The sequence below is a fragment of the Xiphophorus maculatus genome, chromosome 21 (genome assembly GCF_002775205.1).
Source record: "Xiphophorus maculatus strain JP 163 A chromosome 21, X_maculatus-5.0-male, whole genome shotgun sequence".
NCBI classification, from domain to species: Eukaryota; Metazoa; Chordata; class Actinopteri; order Cyprinodontiformes; family Poeciliidae; genus Xiphophorus; species Xiphophorus maculatus.
This window is the reverse complement of record NC_036463.1, coordinates 12265222-12285492: the sequence shown is the minus strand read 5'-3', so window position 1 is coordinate 12285492 and position 20271 is coordinate 12265222. Positions and strand designations below refer to the sequence as shown.

Below are 20271 nucleotides of genomic sequence, written 5' to 3'. Positions count from 1 at the left end.
TTCTTTAAAAATATGACAGACCCAAACCCAGTTCTGCAAACTGAAGTACAAGTGAAGCTTATGTAAAACTAACTTAGCTTCTCAAGAAAAGACATCATACTGACAATCAAATATGGAAGTGGTCATATGGGGCTACATTTCTGTTTTTGTACCCAGAATACCCATGAATACTGATGCCTAGTAAAAAACTCTCAAGAATGTCCGGTAGGCAGATTGCCACCTTAAACTTAATACACTCTGAGTGGAGCATTGGACCGTTATCCCAAAATGGTCAGATAATCACAAAGTTTGCAAAGATAAAAAATAAGATGGTAACTTCAGGACAAAGGTGACCTGTAGTCTGTTTCAGTTTAACTATCTATCAGAATACATGCAAAAAATATGGACACATGATAAAAGATAAAGATATTTGACAACATTGTTTGGTAAAATGTTTTAGAATTCTTGGAACAAGTTTATATTGATGCTTTGCTAGAAATACAAAGAAGCTATGCAAAATCACTGGGCTTAAGATGAAGGTACATTGCTACCTCTAGACACCTCTAGGGTTTAATAACCCTTTTATTAAAACGTGCAGCTTTACTAAACCCTGCAACAAACAATAAATCAGACAGAAACAAATTAAATTTTGCTTCATCTGCTTTTGCTACACAACCCCGAAACAGAGTGAGGCAAAAAGGCAGAAAGGTAAGAACTAAAGAGTGACTTTAGTGTCCCCTGAGGACCCTGTAGCACAATTATTTGGAAACTTGCCAAATGCTCACATTCCTGCCTTTCTTGTGGGACTCAGAGATCAGGAGTGGCACCGCTGGCAGAATGATATCTGGATTACAGCTCTTCTGAAAGGAAGGGATGAGACAGACGTATTGATAAAAAATTATGGCAGGTACAAAAAAGGAGGTAACAGAAAGAACAGAGGCAGGAGGGAAAGCACACAAACCCAAACCCAGCAGGTCACCCCTCCCCTTATTGTTGAGGGAGGTACTCAGCTGGCGAACCTGGAGGGAAACACCAGCTCTGAGAAGAAGCTAAAGCAAATACAGCATGAGGAATGAAAGTGGGGCTGTGGTGGGAGCTTTGGGATGCTTTGAACTGTAGGCTGCTTTTGCTGAGCCCAAAGCCTGGACACAGCAGAGAGAAGCAGGAACTCCAGATTACAAGGGATCCTGTGGTGGAGCTCAGTTTTGTCAGTTGCATACAAGAAGACAAGCTGGATTAGACATGTTTTAAGGAGAACACCCTTCTATACCAGGAGCCAACCAAGAGGTTGGAGTATTACTTCAAAACTGGACTTGCGGCTCTCACTCGATTCGTGATGGTTTCCTTTCTGGAGGTCGTTTACTGGGTGACGGTGTTGTGTTGTCTTGGACAGAAGCATCTGGTGACCGGTGGTTGTTCAGGGAAATGTTGCCGGGGCAGAAACATGGGCTGTTCTACTACAGACTGGAGGATGGACCGGGCATTTGCAAAATGCTACTGCGACGAGGACTGCATCAATACCAAGGACTGCTGCTTTGACTATTTCACAGAGTGTCCAGGTGAGTGATGAAGGGAGGGGACGAGTCTTAGGGTAAATGAATCACAGAGGAGTCTGATTCATTCACAACTGAACTTTATAGCACCCCTATGAGATAATCAGAAGATAAATTATCTTCGGAAGCTTTCAGACAAGGGGCAAAATTTGGAAAGGAATTGTTAGCCTTATCTAATCGTTAGTGACGCAGCTCTCATGGCAGAGCTTATTCATTCTGAATACTATCTGTAATTTTTCCTCATTTATCTTGTGTATCTACCAAATACCTCAGCCAGCTTTGTGCCAAGCCTCATTTCAGTGGACTGCCCAACACAATGGCATTAGGACAAATATTTGAAGAATGAGATTCTTGTCAATCAGTTGCAGCAATTACAGTTCCAGGCAAACAAGCCGAGCGTACTTAATATGTGTTACAGCCCAGTAGCCACAAAATTGGCACACTTACAACATCAAAGCCTGATTATTAAGAACAAAGAAGTGAACTTGTGTTCACTTGGCAGACTAAACCTGTTTGTAGCAGAGACAAAAAAAACACTAGTTCTACAAATTGCAATCAAGACTCCATACATTGCAACACAACCTAATAATTATATTTCTTTTGAGTCGAGACGATAATTGGAGCCTGTGTGAAAGTTGTAAGCAGATCTTTATTCAGCCCTGTGGGGGCCTCTTTTTTTGTAGCTCAAGACTGTGCTGCGAGCGTTTGGAGCTTTTGGAGTGGCTGTGCCAAGCCATGCCAGCCTTCAGTCAGAGTCCGTGTCCGTCAGGTAGAGCAGCAGCCTGGTAACGGCGGTGATCCCTGTCCCAGTCTGGAGGAGAGAGCTGGTTGCAGGGAGTATAGAGATCACCGAGGCAGCCAATGTGGACTCAGTTCAGGTATAAGAAACATAATATATTATTTGCTTTCATGTCTGCAGCTATTTATTGTGTTTGAATGCCTCTTAGAGGTTCACGTCAATGTCTCACTGAAAGATAGTAAATTTATATTCCTTTGTCTTTGAACCATCCTTTTTCAGAATGACTGACAATACAGTCTTAAATTATTTGAAAAACAATAATTACATTTGAATTTATTCTAGATCTTCCTCACTATTTTTTTTTTAATCTAATGTCCCTTAGCAAATTGAAAGGAAGCAATTATAGAAAAAACTGCCAATTAATTTAAATTGGTTGACTTCCTGGCATGGACACAACTTCTAAGCAAAGTCTACAAATTTTCAATAAGGTTGGTGCCTATCTTCTACAGTTGTTGGGCGAGAGGCAGGAAGCACCCTGCACAGGGTGATCAAAAGACTACGTCTAGACAAAGAAAATGGTCCAAAACATAGACCCAAAATCGCATGGATCCCAAAACCACTCTGGATATTTGTTTCAGATTATTTTCATGTTGGAGTCTCCGATGATACCCTGAAATATCAAACTTCTAAACCTTGCAATGAAAGAAGATTGGTTAGGAAAATCAAGAGCAACCCTGGAACCACAAAGACTTGAACCTGGCACAAACTGCAGATTTTTGGTACAGTGTCACTGTCCTTAGCAAACTGAGATAATGCTCACCTTTATATAAAAGAGCATCTTCCATAGAAATTTGCTGTGCTCAGACTAGACAAAGATTGAGCTGTTAAGCCATAACGACAAGAAGTATGTTTGGAGGAGTTATTGTGAGGCTTTCATCTAAGGCATAGTAGCGTTAGCATCATAGTAAGGGTGTGTTTTACTAAATAAAATGGCACAAATAAATAGTCAGAATAATACTGAGAGATAGTGAACTTCTTCATTCTTCAACATCACCTTAAATCAACATCCTGGTAGCTACCTTGGACACAATTGGCTATTGCAACAGGACAATAACCCCAGGAATTCTCCAAGGAACATTTAACCAAACGTTTGAGGAGGTGTGTGTACTGTATATTGTTTGTTTGAGCATTTGTGATTTTGACCTTGCAGAAGAAAATATAGAATATATTAAAACTCATACTCCCAAGAATCATTGCAACTGTATGTTGTACAGTTGATTTACCCAGTCAAAATTAGTATTTGATTAAATCAGTAAAATCCTACCATTGTTACAACTTTAAAGATTGATGTATTTGTAAGTTGCTTCAAACGCTTCAGTTATTGACTGTGTGTTCTATGGCTTTGTATTTTTATGATGTAAAGCACCTTGAACTACAGTACCTAGCTGCTGAAATGTGCTATACAAATAATCTTCAACTTGAACTTCTGACAGGATCTCCATAGTTTTCCATAAATGGGTAAAATATTAAGAAACTTGAACCGTTTTCTCTTATAAGGCCCAGCATTCATCACCAGCTTGGAATTTGGTAAAGGAAGACCCAAGCATGACAGCTATGGAAACCCCCTGGACCCAGGGTAAGTTTCACATTATCTCAAACTGCTCATGACTGCGGGTGACAGAAAGCAAGACACATGACGTAAAAAAAAACGACAAAAGAAATGCTTTCATGGAGGTAAAATTTTACCCTACAATATAGAAGTCTCTACCTGCTTTGTTGCATCTAAGTGAGCTACCTTTGTTTGCCCACCTGGCTGTCTGTAAACATGATTATACAGCAGTGCTCAGAGACAGCCCACAATCCTTTGAAATTAAATCCTCACAAATGTCACAGAAAGGTCCACACACACCAAAAGGGCTTTCTAAGTGAAAAGGTGAGTGCGGAAATCACAACTGCACCTCGGCAAAGGGACATACACTTTCCAAGAATGAAACCTGCAGCTTTCGTTTTTGTTCTGTCAACATATTGAGATTATTTTTATATGACTTTCATGACTTTTCTGTTACACCCATCAGGTTCTGTATGGAATTTAAAATGGAGTCCCGGACAGCACACTGTACGGTGGAGAACCGGCCTCACACCCTCTGGATGCGCTACATAACTGAAGGATTCAAAGTGTGTGTAGCGTGTGAACCTCCTGCCCTGCAGAACAGGAGCTGTCAGGGTGACGGCCAAGAATCGAACAAGTAGGAAGTTATTAGTTGTGGTGCTTAAATAATGCATTTAACTATTCAAGAGTATACTCAAAAATTGTGATTTGACTTTATTGCAGTTTTCTAATCCACAAAAGGTCAAGTAAAATACAAATTTAAATACATATACCTGCACATTTTTGTTTCAAAATCCTTGAGCATGTTGCCCCTCAATCACATCTTTTTACTTTGCAACCATAAACAAGCTTCTTGCATGAATCTGGCAAAAAAACACAACCCACCCCCCCCCCCCCCCCCCCCCCCAATTTCACAACTGGCTGTGAAATTGCACCAAAGCATGATGCTCCCACCACCATGTATCACACCAACTCTTCCAATCTTTATTTTTGTCATTGTTGCCAACTAGCTCAATATTTTCCATTTCCCTCCCTAGAAGGCTTTTAGTTCATCCAGGTGGACAAATTTCAGTCACGCCCAAGGACTTCAATTTGGGAGTCTCAGTTCATGTTGATGTAAAGAAAACTTGCAGCAGGCTTAGAAGATGCCATAAAAGCCGACACCCGTTTTAGACTTATGCCGATAAATTTACATCAATTTTTGACTGAAATAGTAGATGGAAAGAAACATGACTGAAATCTGCCAATGCAATGTTACTGTGTTTCAGAGAAGCTGTGCTTCAATGGCAGGCAGTGGGGAACCCACACTGCAGAGGGACATGGAAGAAGGTCCAGAAAACTCCACAGTGCACCTGTCCAACACAACATATCTTCATCTTCACCTGACCTCCAGTTTGCTGAAATAAAGCGTGCAGAACACCACAGGACGTTCTCTGAGAGACTAAGAGCCGCATAATAACTTAAAAGCTTACAAGGATCACTGCAAACTCAAAATGCACTTATGTTAGAAATTAAACATCAGTACAGTTTTTTAATTGTATTTATTATTTCAAAACATGTCTGCAAAAAACAACATAAATGATTTTTAAAAAAAGCAACTATATACTTTCAATTTTATTGTAAAACTAATTTAAAGGTACTATTTTTGTCTTTGGCGCCCTCTTGTGATGTAAATTGAAATTGGGGAAGCGGTAAAATCCTATAGCTTTACAATTTTACAAATTTACAACACTAGTGTGGGACAAAAGTAAGCAAACAAAATAGCATTTTCTTACATAAATAAAGAAAAATAAATTTCTCATCAGTGGGTAGTTTTATGTACAAACTGCTTCATTATCCCAGATAAAACAAGAGGTTGGAAGCTGCCTTTTCAGCCGACTTTGTGATTCCTTAGCAGAACTCTCCAGCGGTCTTTCAGCATGGTGCCAGTGCGTCCCTCAAAGTCATAATCCAGTAAGATTCGAGACCAGTTCCCCTGCCCGTGACGTTTGACCCCGTCCCGAAGGTATTTGTCCAGCTGGGCAGTCCATTTCTAAACAACAACACATACTCAGCACCTTTTCTTCCTAGAAATGAATTTAACTTAAACAAGCAAACAATTTTAATTTTAATTAAATTAATCTAAAACATACAATTTGTTTTGCGACTCAACTTGCCTTTCGTGTTTTCTTTTCCATGTACTTTTCACTATTTTGCAATGTGGAGGTTTCTACGTTCTTCCTCGCCGTCAGGTGACACACCTCTGATGGTGGGAGGTTAAAAAGTCTTTAGCTTTGGTCAAGCTCATAACAGTACTGGAAACATTTTACACAATTATCATTATTGTTAGTCAGACAAAAACAGAAGTATGATGCGTCTTACCACTGCCAGAGAGTCGCGTCAGAGAAACAAACAGCTTTTTCGTGGTATCAGGTGACCATGCCTCGGTAAGTTTAGTAGAGAGCAGTTTGCGTTTTGTTCTGTTGAAGTGTCACAGATTTTACAGATTATTTTCACTGACATGTGAAATACATTGCAGTAGCCGATGCAACTTGGAAGGTCTAAAATGCCCCCTTTTCGTTGTGGAAAAAATGAAGACGAAAACAGCATAATGTACTAAGATGAAATTTTCTTTGAAAATTGTAATCAAAACAATTACAGTTTAAAATGATTCATGTCCCTGGAACATTTAAAATTACTCTACAAGTTTGTTTCTGATGGGAAATCAGAAGTCTGACATCTCTCAAAAGATAATATGACAAGTCCAGAGGGACAATTTTAGCAAAAAGTGGCACTTAAGTAATGATTCATACCTTTTGCTGTAAGATGAGAAGCTTTTGCCATTACAGCAATCAAAAGCTTTGTGTTGTTGCTAAAAAGTGTTTTATGTGCTTTTCGATTGTATTTATTTAACCCCCTTTATTCAATGAAGTCCATCCATGGGTTTGAGCCTGAAAGGTCTCTGTGCCATAACCCCAAACTTTAGCTCCCTCTAATGTTTTAATTCGGAATAATTTGGAGCTCAAGTGTATATGAGAAATCATTTTTCATACTTTTTATTCTTCTGTGTTGTTTCACTTTGCTTTTCTGAGACAGTGCTGTCTTGTAACTCCACAGGCTCCGAATCCAGCATGTTTCGGGAAGATTGGACAAAACCTGTAGCTGTCTGAATGAGAAACATAAACATTCTTTAAGATGCATGCATTCATTGATATTGATGGACAAAATCATTCTGTACCTAAATGTATTTCATTAGTGACTTTCTAGAAATCTTCCCACCTGCTCCAATATTATCGAAAAAAAAACATTCTAAGTAAAAGTCACTAATGCACAAAAAGATTATTCACTTAAATTCTTAAATCTGTAATGCATTTATGAAAAAGAAAATATGAAAAATGTCAAATCTTTGAAATATAGAAATAACTTTAAATAAATAAAAAGGAAAACATTTTTAATTGAAAAAAATATATATTAAAAACATGAAAATACAATAACAATGGGTTTTCAAACGCTTTTTTATGTTAACACTGTCAGCACTATCATCATTATCTTACTCTGCTCAGATCCTGTGACCAAAAATCAAACCCAAATCATCACCTACCTCCACTATGCTTAGGAGTTGTTAGCAGGTGCAGTATTTGTGCTTATAAGGAGCGTTTTGCTGCAAGTGTGCATTACGATCAACAATTGCAGCTTTTATCTAATAAGTGTGAAGAACTATTCCACAAGTTTTGTATGATTTCTTCAACCAGAATACTGGAAATTTAAGTCAAGCAGCTAGAACTACTAAGTCCATTCTTGATGTTAATTCCTTACACACTTTGTAGCTGAGTAATTTTTTTTGTACAGGAAACAAAAAAAAATGCTGCTGCATTCAGAGGTTAGGCCCTATTATCACAGTTAAATTGTGCTTTTTTTTAATGATTCTGCACTAAATAAAAGTTTTTTTTATGAGAACCACAAACATTAGAAAAAAAAGGCCCATTAATATTACTGTTAATATATAGTGAGAAAACCTAATAATAATAAGAAGAAATAATGACAAAATAAAAACTGACAGCTGGAATGGCTTTCTTGTATAGGATCTGTTTACCAATTACATTTTGAAATCAAAACATCCCATGAAAAAAATTACATGCTTTTCGGGTTCATCAACACATCCTTGTCTGTTCAAATTAATTTTACACATGCACTGCTAGAAAAAAAAAACTTCCCTGCTACAGTAGAATACAGGACGTGCTCTGCTTTTCTGAAATATTGCTTCCTTCACTCCAGTGAACTAGAACTGATTAAAATAAAATCTAAATCTTGATAAAGCTGCTTGTTTTCTCCAGAGTTCCAACACCCTAATATCCTAACTCAGGTCATTTTCATCCTTTTGAATAAGTTTATTATTTACACGTTTCCTTTTCAGGCCAATTTCCCACGTAAACATCAGAATTATTGAACATTTAGCGTTACCATGCACACATGTACTTCACACTAGAAGCTCTACATGCTGGAGGGACGTAGAAGGGAAATTGGCAGCAAATAAGACATATAAGGCACCTAAGCTTAATGAGATCTCACCTTGAGGAGGAAATCACATGGATTCTTTTTCAAGTAGTTATCCAAGAAGGAGTGTATGGTCTCCAGGAGGCGGTTGTAGCTGAAGCTCATGATTACTGGGTGGTACGTATCAGCTTTTGTGACGATAGTCGAGAGTTTAATTCCCAAGTTCTGGTTCAGAAAAAGTTGTTGTTAAGAATAATAATAAAAAAAACAACAGTTATCTTAGGATAAAAAGTGACAAAGAAAAGCAACTGGACATACAGACCCGAGGGCATGTGTGTCTTTTTTCAAACCACTTGAGGACCGAGGAGGCAGAAGACCTCTGGCCTTTCTCCAGGCAGACGGCCACAGCCTAGAAACAAGGCAAAGGGTGTCGTTTATGCCCAAACCCACCCAGAAAATCAATTGTTGTCCTCAAATATTATAAGTTTAACGGGAAGCAGTCCTTGAAAAGACAGAGACAGTACCTGGACAAACAGGAGAATGGTAATCTCTTTGAATAAGCCTTCATCTTCCACTACGTTTTCCAGGCTCGACCAAACAGTGGCAGCAGACATCAGAGGCATTACATGTTCATCTTTTTCAAACAGGACATCTGGGGAAAGTGGGGAACATTCAGAAGAGCAGAAAAAGAAGCTTAATATTGAACCTGTAGTCTTTTGCTTTCTCATTTACATTTTTTTTGTCTGACGAACATTTGCATAATGAAATTGTGTCTTCATCTACAAGATATTTCTCATGAGTAAGTGACAATCCTAATATTGGCAGAGTGGTTCTGCTTTACAACAGCAATGCAATAGTTAAACTAAGTTTGGAGCAACTCACCCAGGTGCTTTCCGTGCATTACTCTTGCTAGAAACGCACATATCAAGGATTTTTCATTATGGGCATCTGCTTTAAGAGATTTACTCTGAAAAAGAGCTGGGAATAAACAAAAACATATAAATTCACACTACAGTTCACTGACTCATAGAACCTACTTTTTAAGATCTTCCAATATTACAACACAATACATGGGTATTTTTACATGGGTATACACAATAAAGCACACAAACATTTTCAACAAAAAAAGCAGTTTAATGTATAACGTTTCCCTCAAATAAGCCCCAAGATAAATATGTTTTCTTTTTTTTTAATATAACAATAGTAGTAAATCTTATTTCGGTCACTTCACGCAGCGGAACAACAGTGAAGTGAAGTTAGTCGTCTCAAAAAGTCAGAAATCGCTTCAAAAGTAACGAAGAAATCTAGGAAGCTGTCCTAAAATCTTCCAACTTGGTGCAAGCAGAGCGCTTTGACGTAGGTAGCTACTTTCCACTGGATAATCGGTCACTTTGTTGGATTACTCACCTTCAAAAACGGACAGAGTTTCGTTAAATTCATCAAAGTTTCCTTCTTTGAAGCTTCGACATAAACTCACAAACATGAAGTCCAGCATCCATCCTGAGGCGACGGCGGTGACATGAGGAAAGCTGACACTATCATCTGTACTCGATGACTTTGAGGCGAGTTCCTCTTTAATTTCACACTCCATTGTTGTTTGTTGTTTATTTATTTCTTGACGTTTGTAGACGAGTTTCCGCGCGCGCTCATTTATGAGCCAAAACAACTGAACATAAAGGATTACAGCGACCTCTGGCGTCTGGGATGAACAGCACCAAGCAACATATTCTTCATTTCTTCTAAAGTCATGACATGTCTCAGCTTTCTCAAATTATTTTAGCCTAAATACACTAATTGTAGTGTATGTAAACTTGAAGGAAGCAACAAAAAAAAATGCTGTGCAAAAACAACCGTGGCAATCCAGCTGATCTAAGACAAGAACATTTAGCTTCATTTAATTAAAGATAGTAAGGGAAAAAGGGCATGCATATTTTTATGCAGTGTATGTAAATATCTGGTATCAGTAAAATGATGCAACAATCTCTAATATGCAGATGCAGTGCACAAACATCTGCTTAGTTATAGAAAAGCAAACACAAAACACGTAATATATATACACATTTATTTGTTATTCTGCATAATGCTAGTAGATGTAATGGGGAACAATGGGCTACAGAAATGTTGACAAACATGTACCATAACAAACTGTTCTATGGTCACATAATTGCTTGGACTACAACATGCATACAAAGATGTCACTTTGTACAGAAACAGTCTGTAGCTCAGAATACGTCTAATGATAATGTCATCTCAAAGCTGAACGGAGAAAGACAAATAAAAAAATAATAATGTAAGAGGCATAATATACACATACATAAGAACAAAACAATGTTGCTTTATGCATTTTTGGGGAGGACGGCTTGGCAAGCACAAGTGATCGACACAGACAACAAACATTCTCTCAGAGAAAATAAAGACATCATTTCCACTCTGTACAGCATCACTAATCAATGTGCTGTTATGAGACACTAAGACGGAGCATGGTCTTTTCGCTGTCAGCCTGCAGAATTCCTCTCCACAGAAATTTTATTCCACTAGGATATAACCGATCAATCCAACTCCCTTTGTTTCTCTACTCTGTTATAATGAAGGATTATTCAGGGCTAACACAGACACATGATTATCACAAACAGGAGGTGAAGGGGGGTGGGGGGAGGGAGCATAGGTACAGAATTAAGGAGCTTCAACATGAGGGTTGTCATCAAACCTTCATTCATAAAAGAAAACAACAAAAACAACCAACACTGACCGTGGATTTGACATCGGAGGGAACCAGAAACATCCAAGTCTCCAATGATGCATCATTGAATTCACAAAGATAACTCCATGAGGTCTTGCAAATCTCTGAATACTGAGTCAGATTATGCTACGTTGGGCATACAGGTTGAAAAAAAAAAAAGGATATGCAAAAAAGAAATCACCGATTGAAATGGTTTTCAAAAACATTTAACAGGACACTTTTGCTTCCTCTACACGGCTTTTCTTTAACCCGGTGATTGCCTTTGCTGAGTCACACCAGGTGGCCAAAGTCTGTAAAGCTGTAGAGAATGGAACAGTAGACAATGTACAGTGCACCACAAAAGTATTCACACTCCTTGAATCTTTTCACATTTGAGCACATTGCAACCACAAACCGCAATATATTTTAGGTGAATTTATGTAGCAACACAAAGTGTTGCATGAAGGTAAAGCAGAACGAAAGCATGGACTTACAGTTCACAAAAAATAATTAAAATGTGGATCTCTGCAGATCCTCCAGAGTTACCATGGGACCCTTGGATCCTTCTCTGATTAATGGTCTCTGCCTAACTGTGTCTTGCTCTTTCTGTTTTAAGATAATGGATTGAATAGTGCGCCATGAAATTTTCAAATATTGCAAAGCTTTGGAATATCGCTTTTTTGAAACCAACTTTGCTCTAAGCTTCTCACCCTGACCTATATGCTTTGTTCCTTGGTCTTCATGAGGCAGTTTGTTTGCTAGTATTATCTTAATAAACCTTTGAGGCCTTCATAGAATTATTGGACTTATACCGAGACTGAATTACACACAGGTGGACAGCATTTAATCACTGGATATCATATTGTAGACAAATATACTGAAGTTTGTGGCTGTAATCTTAAATTTTATTTTGAAAAAATTCAAAAGACATATCCACTTTTGCAAGGCACTGCAATATGATGGATGGCTATAGACACTCATTGTCACTCCTTTGCTCATCACTGAAGGCTAATGGAGATGAATATTCAATGTGCTGCACAGAATTATCCATGACGAGGGATACATATTGTGGCTCCATTATATAGCAGCCAGGACATTGACATTAATTTGACTTTGAAAAAGTACAGAAATAGAGAGTTTGACACTAGTTGTTAAAAAGAAAAAGAAAACAACACAAACAACAAATCATTTATCCAATGAGAACATCAGAGATTTATAGAAAACCTGAGAACTCAATAACATTACTTGTATCTGTTACATAAAGACCTGATTTCTCCTATAAAATTAGAATTTTCTGTACAGTGCTATATGAACAAAGCAAATGACTTGCTGCCTTCTCATAAACAGAGGTCTTATGAAAAGGTGGGCATCATTTCAACCACCATATGGCAGGAAATTGTGGTCATGCTCCGTTTTTTTGGTTTAGAAAAAATAGAATCATTCTTAATTCACAAAAAACACAAAATACTGCTTGTGGCGACTAAAATTAGATCAGGTTATTATTATTATTTGAACAGCTATATAAAAGGCCCTGGTGGTCAATTTGGATCCATCTACCCACAAATATTAAAATTTGAGGTGTGTTGATACCTGGCATTAAGGTGCTTGTGACAGCAATTTATGTGTATAATATAAAATCAAAACTTTAATTCCCATTTGCATTGTTTTTGATAGATTCTGGTAGCTGCAGCAGTGTTTCACCACCGTATTAAAGATAAAGCATTTGAAAAATACAGGTAATTTCTGCCTGTACACTTACAAATTCCCATTGACAGAAAATAAAGTGCCACAATTCTTGGCCTGCATAGATTGCAGTATGCGGTATTGCACATTCCACAACTTTCTGTGAAAAAACCCCCCCAAAGACATGGTGATCATAAATAGGAAAGAAAAAATTAAAATAAAACTAACAACTCACCCATGTCCTTCCTCTCACTGCAATTCAGATTTGTGCGGCTCAAACTCACTCATACAGACACATCGAGACAATGTACATGCTTCTAGCAAAAAAAAAAAAAAAAAAAAAAATGCAATCAAAGGCAACATCAACAGATATTTTCAGTCAGTGTAAAACAATCGTGAGAAGACAAGAGACAAAAAGAGAGAAAAAAGAACTCCATTGGGTTTAAGGTTGACTGAAAAACATAATAAATTACAGTCTAAAACACCACAAATAAATAATGAGGAAAAAAAATGGCATAAACCGATCAGCTAGATCGGCTAAAGTTGCAGGAGACATTAGGATGCAGGGGAGGTAAGACAATGTACTCAATGCAGTTAAATGAACCATAAGCAACAAATACAACTCTAGTTATAAGATGTTTTAAATAGATGATATGATGCAGCTGAGATAGATAAAAGCATGTAAGTGTGCTTAATTTGGTCCATTGGTATTAGGAAGAATACTGTTACTTTATGTTATAGTCAATATCCTATAAATTGGCATAAATACTAATATTTAGTGATGCAATCCTCGGAAATATGTTGTCAACTTCCAAACTCTGTTTTTTGACCTGCCCATACCAATTTTAGCTGATTCTGATTTCTCTATAAGATATTATAAGATAATATAAGAACAGCAGTCAAAATATACTTTTCTATCTTTCCTACTGTCAGTCATTGTTTTTTTTTTTTAAGCAGAGGCAACGGCACACTGCTATGTCAGAGAGCAGTCGCAATAAAACAGGGTTTTACAATTTTTTTAAAGCAAAGCCAAAAGGATTGTGAAAATGACATTTTAAGTTGTCTTTAGATTAGCGACTAGTGCAGTTAGCATTTATAAAACACCATATTATGTGTGTATTCCTTGGGTAATTGAGATTTTTAGTTTTGAAAAACTGCCAACTTTTCTAAATCAAATGTTCCATGACAGACAGGCTGAAAGTTCAAACAATAAAACAGAGCACCCGAAGTGCTCTGTTCAATCTTTCTGTTATCTGCTCAAGTTTAACTCTCTCTCTGACTCCTTTGCAGCAGCCTAAAAGAATTGTCGCCATCTCTGGACATATCACAGAGAGTACAGTTTTTTTTAAAGAGCTTCCTTCATCTATTGGCTTTCTTTGACTTCACTCTCAAGTAACTGAGTATTTTCCAATTACAGCTTTAACACCAAATAGTGTTCTTTTCCTTGATCCCAGTAGCACTTGGTATGAGGTATTCGCTACTCAAAAAATACTTAAAAGTTAGAAATAATGTGGTTTCAGTCAACAGCCAATTTTATAATGCATCTCTATTAATATTTAAGCATTTATCTGTATTATTGACATTTTTTCTGAAAAATTCTTATATGATTTTTTTTTATTTTGTGATGTCTAATCCTACAAAATTTATATTCTATTGATTCTTAAGTCTACTTAAAGATGTATATAATCTGTTGTCAGAGAGTGAATACAATTCTTAGAAGTGATTAGGACAGAATCTAAAACTGGTCCCCTACTGATGATCCTGCATAAAAATTGTTTTCTGTGTTTCCAGTTTTACTGGTTATATACATATTTGGCATCTGCAGTATAGGGGTTATGTGCTTTAGGTGAATAGAGGTGACTTGAATGTAGAGACTGGATATCTGGATGATTACAAAACTAAAAGCTGAAAAGGTGCTATGAAAACCCAAAGCAATATTCTCAGTATTACAGGTTGAAACATCATTTGCACTAAGAGAAAAGAAAAAAAAACATTACAGGGTTCATCATGGGAGCACTTTGCATTTCCACATCAGGTAATGATATGTTTTTTTTTCTTTTGTATTTTAAATATAGATCGCTACGATGCCAACACCCACTCTCATGGCTGTTGATTCAATCCACCACATCCTTTTTCACATTACAAATGTTTGTACCTTCTGTCCTTTGCATTGTCATTGCCTTGCATGTTGTTGTATGTACAGTGGAGTGCTTTCAGCAAACTAAGCACCATAAAATATCTGTCTTTGTTTAAATGCATGCTTTGTACAGATAAGTCTGTCTGTGCATTTCCCTTGCAAAAAAAGAGGATTTTTTTTTTACGTTGGGAGAACTTGTGTCTGCATTAGACAACAAATTCCCCATACCTCCAGAGCCTCTTTTTTGTCTCATTGAACTCACTGTTTACTCCAGCGTCACTCTCAAAACTGCACAAAGAACTGCAGTTTCCGATTCAGCAATACACAACAACACAAGTAAAAGAGAACTTGTCATGCCATGCAAAAGTATCTTTCTGTCAGACTGCACCAAGCCTTTTTCTACTGCTCCCCCACATGCCAGGGCTGAGGTTGTTTTAGGTCTAGCTTTCCCTGTTGCTCACATGCTTGTTTCACAGGTTGGAGAGAGGCTGCCATCTCCAGGTATCAGGTGGATGTCAGATGATGTAAATATGTGATTCTCTACTTTGTGTCCACCTGGGTTGTTGCCTTGGGAGCAATTTTGTGCTGCTGTTTTGGGTGACAAGGGTGCAACTGCAGCGCCAGCCTCCTCCATAAGTTGTTTCTCCTCGTGGTTGTCTGTGGACTGATCTTCATCACCAGGTGGGGTGTCTACCAATAGTTTCTTAGGGGAGAAGCTGCAGGGGCCCTCTAATGTGACTGGGATAAGCTCTTCCGAACTGGGAATAAGTGGTGACGTCTCTCCCGTTGGGGTCTCATCTCCCAGGACACTTGAGCTAATATCTCCAGGAGAGGTGGTGCTAGGCGGAGTAATAGGACCTTCATTCGAGGATTTGCTGAAGTTAGTCTTCAACCCTTTTATTTTTGGAGGATTATTTTCAGATGGAGAGCTTTGGGTTATCTCCGCAGCACTGTTAAAGCGTTTTCCTTCCTCTGTATGTAAATCTGATCCATCACATGGGTTGTGAGATTCATAGAAGTCATTACCAGTACACCTCAAGTGGCTAAAATTCAAAAGCGGTGGAATTGTGGTGTGTCTGATCTCATATAACCCATAATCATCACCAGCCTGGTTGAAGCCCTGGTTTATGCACTCTGCTGGACAGCTGGCTACATTGTCTTTCAAAGAATCCCTGACTTCCCTCATTTCAAGTAGCACCTCTTCCTTTAATGTAGAGTCAGGGCTGAGAGATTTCTTTGGCGATCCAGGGACAGTCATAGTTGTGCTCAGAGTGCTCATGGAACTCAGATTCGTGAAGGATTGAGACTTGGTCATCTGGTTGTACATTTCCTCCAGTTTCTGAACGCTAAGGTGCTGTGGGGTCCTGCTTATCCGATGCTGACTTCCAGTGGTGGTGATGGTTATACCATGGGGTGAGCTTTGAGGTCCTAACTCTGGGTTTCGTTTGTCTGGAGATCTGAGACTGCTCTCAGAAGTGGCGTGCCTGGTGGAGCTACCCAAACGGCTTGGTGTAAGATGATTGTCCAGGGAAGTTTTGTCCTCTCCTTTCTCTACCACCACATCCAATATTTCCATACTACGAGCAAAGGCATCTTTTAGGTTCATTGATACGATGCTGCCATTCCTCTTGGCTCTCTCCAATGCCTCCCTCCTCTTGATGGCTTTCTCTTGCCTCTTCTGCTCCTTATAAAATTCTGAGAAGTTGTTGACAATGATAGGGATTGGTAGGGCAATGACTAGAACCCCTGCAATACAGCAGAGTCCACCAACGATCTTTCCAAGTAAAGTCTGTGGGTAAATATCCCCATAGCCCACGGTAGTCATTGTAATGGTGGCCCACCAGAATGAGGCAGGAATACTTGTGAATTTGGTGGCATCTTCATCTTTCTCAGCAAAGAACACCAAACTGGAAAATATCATGATGCCCATGGCAAGAAATAATATAAGCAAGCCCAGCTCGTTGTAGCTCCTTCTCAAAGTGAACCCTAGAGACTGGAGCCCTGTAGAGTGTCTGGCCAACTTCAAGATTCTCAATATTCTCATGATTCTGAATATTTGTACTACACGGCGCACATTTTGGAACTGTAACACACTCTTGTTGGATTCTGTTAGGAAGATGGTGACATAGTAGGGCAGGATGGCCAGCAGATCAATGACATTCAGTGGGCCTTTAAAGAACTTCCACTTGTTCGGCGAGGACAGGAAGCGTAGGAGGTATTCCATGGTGAACCATGCGATGCAAACAGCCTCCACATGGGCCAGCTGAGGGTTATCATTGGCTTGACCAAACTCGTCCATGACCTGGAGCTCTGGTAAGGTGTTGAGAGACAAGGCGATGGTGGACAGAACGATAAAGAGGATTGATATTATGGCGAGAATCTGAAATGAGAGAGGAAAACGAGATAAAATGTAAATAAATCCATTCACCAAATTCTTACAAAAAGAGAATACATTAAAGAAGATTAAAGAAATAAACACATCAAACTCAGTTAATCAGCCAAAATAGCTCTGCAGTCTTTGACTTTATCTCTCACAGTCAACATTTTATGATTCAGCAGATCACAATAGCATTCACAATCAGAGGAAGCTGCTTTGCATTAATAGACAGGAAAAAAAGAAGCATAAAGAAAGCTTGAATGTCTTAAGAGTGAATGATGTGAATGTAATGGAGCATGTCTTTGCTTGAAAGACACCTTGGAGGCATTCCTGAATACAGATGGAGAATCCATGATACATACAAAAATCTCAACCTATTGCCCTAAACGTTTTAATTGTGTCTGATAACTGTGTTAGTCTATTTTGATTTATTTTGGTTCTGATCCACCTGCGTGCCCACTGCCAATTATAAAATGTGACAAATTATGACTCATGATTAAATGAAAATGCCTTCCTGAACATAAGCACAATTGCTTACGGTATACTGTAAGATAAATATGAAAAGACACTTTGAAATGGTCAAAGAATGAATAAAATGTCATCCTGTTGAATGCAAACTGCTGCATAGTCAGTACATGGCCAAGAAATAGACAGTACAAGTTCATATCCACTAATGTTAGTTAAACTTTAGTAAACTGTAAAGCACTGAAATCAATAAGTAACTAAATTAACCTTTTCTCCAGCCACATGTAGAGATCAGTTGGCATCTTTTCAGTCACACTACTTTGACAGTGGGCAATGTTATCATTTCTACGTCTATTCAGAGAAATTTTGTTTGCGACGGTAGAATAAACCCACAATAATCTTTTAAACTCCTGCCGGCCACAGTAATGTTTCTTGTTTCAATTTAAAAAAAGAAACTGCACACTTGACATCTGAAATCATTTATCAGACAACCATTCTTCATTGTGGGCTCACAAAAGCTAAGAACATCTGGCCTAGAGGTCGGCATGGGGTGAGATTAAGTGGCAGCACTTATCTATACTGGGATTTATTGACAGCGATTGATTAAAGCTGGCCTCAGATGTCTTGTCTAGTGTTTGAGATATATAAAATGAGCAATCAAGTGGCGGAGGAGAATTGCTTTTGAATGTCACATCATATGAGACAAGCTGAATTTTTCATTCAGAGCTCTGCTTTATACCCGACTACTTGTCAAGCCACAGGGATTAGTTGACATCCATTTTTCTTTTAACTCATCTCTGCTGGTCTCTCTATCCAGACCCCCAAAGGTGAAAAGTTTCCATTCTACAGTAAGGAAGCACTGTAGTATAACTTCTACTAAAATCCACCACATGGAAAAATTTGCATGCTTTTGTGCAAAGTCCTCTGTGACCTGTGCAATATAAAACCTATTAAAGTCTAATGGAGAGAGATTGAAGAGCCTCAGTCATGTCACCCTGAATACAAATCACAAACCACATTTAGCTGCAGAACACACAGATGATCCTACATAAATTTATGCTCAGAACTCTTGAGACAATTACATAATCTCCTTTGAGAATTCATTAAATTAGCTACTATTAAATTCTAATATAAGTGGAAGCTTAAGGATTTTAGAACGTTTCCAAACCAGACATTTCTAAGATATTTCAACTATCCAGTGAAATGAACCAAGAATGGTAAATGTCTTCTCTCAAATGAAGTAAAGAATAAAAAATTCAATGTCTTAATAATAATACTCATACACCTTAATCTTTTTAGTCATTTTACCGCATGACAACCACAATCTTCAGCTTTATTTCACTGGAGTATTTATGTGATAGATCAAAACCAAAAGGAGCCCCCAAGTGTGAAAATCATTAAAAAAAAAAGGCATACAAATTTACGACATTTAAAAAACATAAATTAACTTGAATATGTATTCAACCACCTTGATTTGGGTGCCACTAAATATCATTCAACAACAATACAAATGTAAAAGCATCCCATGTACAAATAAATCTGCCTAAACATTATGTGCTTAAGTCTATTATTTTTTATAGATAGTTACCAGGCTTTTCAGAGAAGTGTTCTGCCCCTTTGCAGAATCTGAAAACATCACAAGATTTCTGGCTGCATTAGTTCAGGCATATGAATAGCTTTCGCAAGGCACTGTGTAGAAAAGTCAGCATGATGGCTCAGCAGAGGAAGTGTTATCACTAAATGCTGGTCCTGATTAGGTTAAACCAATTAGCAGCTAAAAGAGGCAAACCAGGCAACGCTGGCACAGAGCTGAAGAAAAAAATGTGGAGTCATGGTAAGGACACGGCTCACGTCCACAGCCCCCTGAAACTTTTTGGCAAGCTCGTTAGAAGCTCATGTCTGGTTGCCAAGTTACTCAGATGGCCTTCACGGGTGTTTCTAAATACGGAGAAAAAAATACAAGCAGGAAACATTCTGGGTAAAATCATACATGCTCACAATGCAGATTTTTCACATAATGTGTTAGCAGTATATTAAAGCACTCATTTCCGAGAGACCTGCTTGTCTTTATGATCTCTACTAATAAAAGCTTCACAGGGGACATTTAAAAGTGCAGCATGACCAGGTGTGGGCCGCCTAGGGACTCATCTGTCACACATATGCACCCCTTTTTCTCACCGATATGCCAATTGCCGCTGGAGCGTGGGGATGAACAGTCCTGAGGTGACTTGCATTAACCTGTGCTGTAACTGAGTGGGAGTAGTTAAGAGGATCAATTACTCAGTCTCCTTCCCGTCCCCCACCCCTTGATTTGCATGTGCTGCAGCATTAAGAATAGCATCAAATGGCGTGCGTGGTGGATTAAAAAGAAAAAAAAAAACGAGACCAGCAAAGTCACTCGGCCTGAGGGTGACCTGCAGGATGAGGGCTGAAAGAGAGAGGAGACGGAGGAAGATATTAGATATTTGATTGAACTTCATAATCTGTGCCGTTATTTTCTTGCCAGGAGTTCAAAGAGTAAAACAACGTTTTGATTT

General features: G+C 38.4%; 3 protein-coding genes across 4 annotated transcripts in view; 1 reads left to right on the top strand and 2 right to left on the bottom strand.

Annotated features, from left to right (window-relative positions):
• Nucleotides 1-1047: 1047 nt before the first annotated feature.
• Nucleotides 1048-5349, top strand: sbspon (somatomedin B and thrombospondin type 1 domain containing). Its single transcript, XM_014476244.2, has 5 exons — nt 1048-1538; nt 2216-2410; nt 3829-3907; nt 4347-4517; nt 5149-5349. Exons 1-5 carry the CDS (start codon nt 1316-1318, stop codon nt 5264-5266), a joined length of 786 nt encoding a protein of 261 aa, XP_014331730.2. The 5' UTR covers nt 1048-1315; the 3' UTR covers nt 5267-5349.
• A 144-nt stretch (nt 5350-5493) lies between these two features.
• Nucleotides 5494-10035, bottom strand: terf1 (telomeric repeat binding factor 1). The gene is made up of 9 exons (XM_005797919.3): nt 9761-10035; nt 9236-9331; nt 8878-9005; nt 8676-8762; nt 8429-8578; nt 6913-7025; nt 6242-6339; nt 6037-6122; nt 5494-5912 (listed from the first exon to the last, which is right to left on the bottom strand). The coding sequence occupies exons 1-9, from the start codon at nt 9942-9944 to the stop codon at nt 5751-5753; spliced, it is 1104 nt and encodes a 367-aa protein (XP_005797976.1). The 5' UTR covers nt 9945-10035; the 3' UTR covers nt 5494-5750.
• A 363-nt stretch (nt 10036-10398) lies between these two features.
• Nucleotides 10399-20271, bottom strand: part of kcnb2 (potassium voltage-gated channel subfamily B member 2) — a 130638-nt gene continuing 120765 nt past the window's right edge. For both annotated transcript variants that reach the window (XM_005797869.2, XM_023325820.1), the window contains exon 3: nt 10399-17272. In XM_005797869.2, the coding sequence (XP_005797926.1) occupies nt 15350-17272 (1923 nt within the window). In that variant the 3' untranslated portion in view covers nt 10399-15349. The remainder of the gene's footprint in view (nt 17273-20271) is intronic.

Excerpts from the sequence above, each read along its gene's own strand:
- terf1 (XM_005797919.3), bottom strand. The coding sequence starts at position 9,944 with ATGGAGTGTGAAATTAAAGAGGAACTCGCCTCAAAGTCATCGAGTACA. Across the intron at positions 6,340-6,912 it reads ACAACACAGAAGAATAAAAA|AACAAAACGCAAACTGCTCT; the intron begins GTATGAAAAATG and ends ACACTTCAACAG. Across the intron at positions 6,123-6,241 it reads GACGCGACTCTCTGGCAGTG|AGGTGTGTCACCTGACGGCG; the intron begins GTAAGACGCATC and ends TCCCACCATCAG.
- sbspon (XM_014476244.2), top strand. The coding sequence starts at position 1,316 with ATGGTTTCCTTTCTGGAGGTCGTTTACTGGGTGACGGTGTTGTGTTGT. Across the intron at positions 2,411-3,828 it reads CCAATGTGGACTCAGTTCAG|GCCCAGCATTCATCACCAGC; the intron begins GTATAAGAAACA and ends TTCTCTTATAAG. Across the intron at positions 4,518-5,148 it reads GACGGCCAAGAATCGAACAA|AGAAGCTGTGCTTCAATGGC; the intron begins GTAGGAAGTTAT and ends ACTGTGTTTCAG.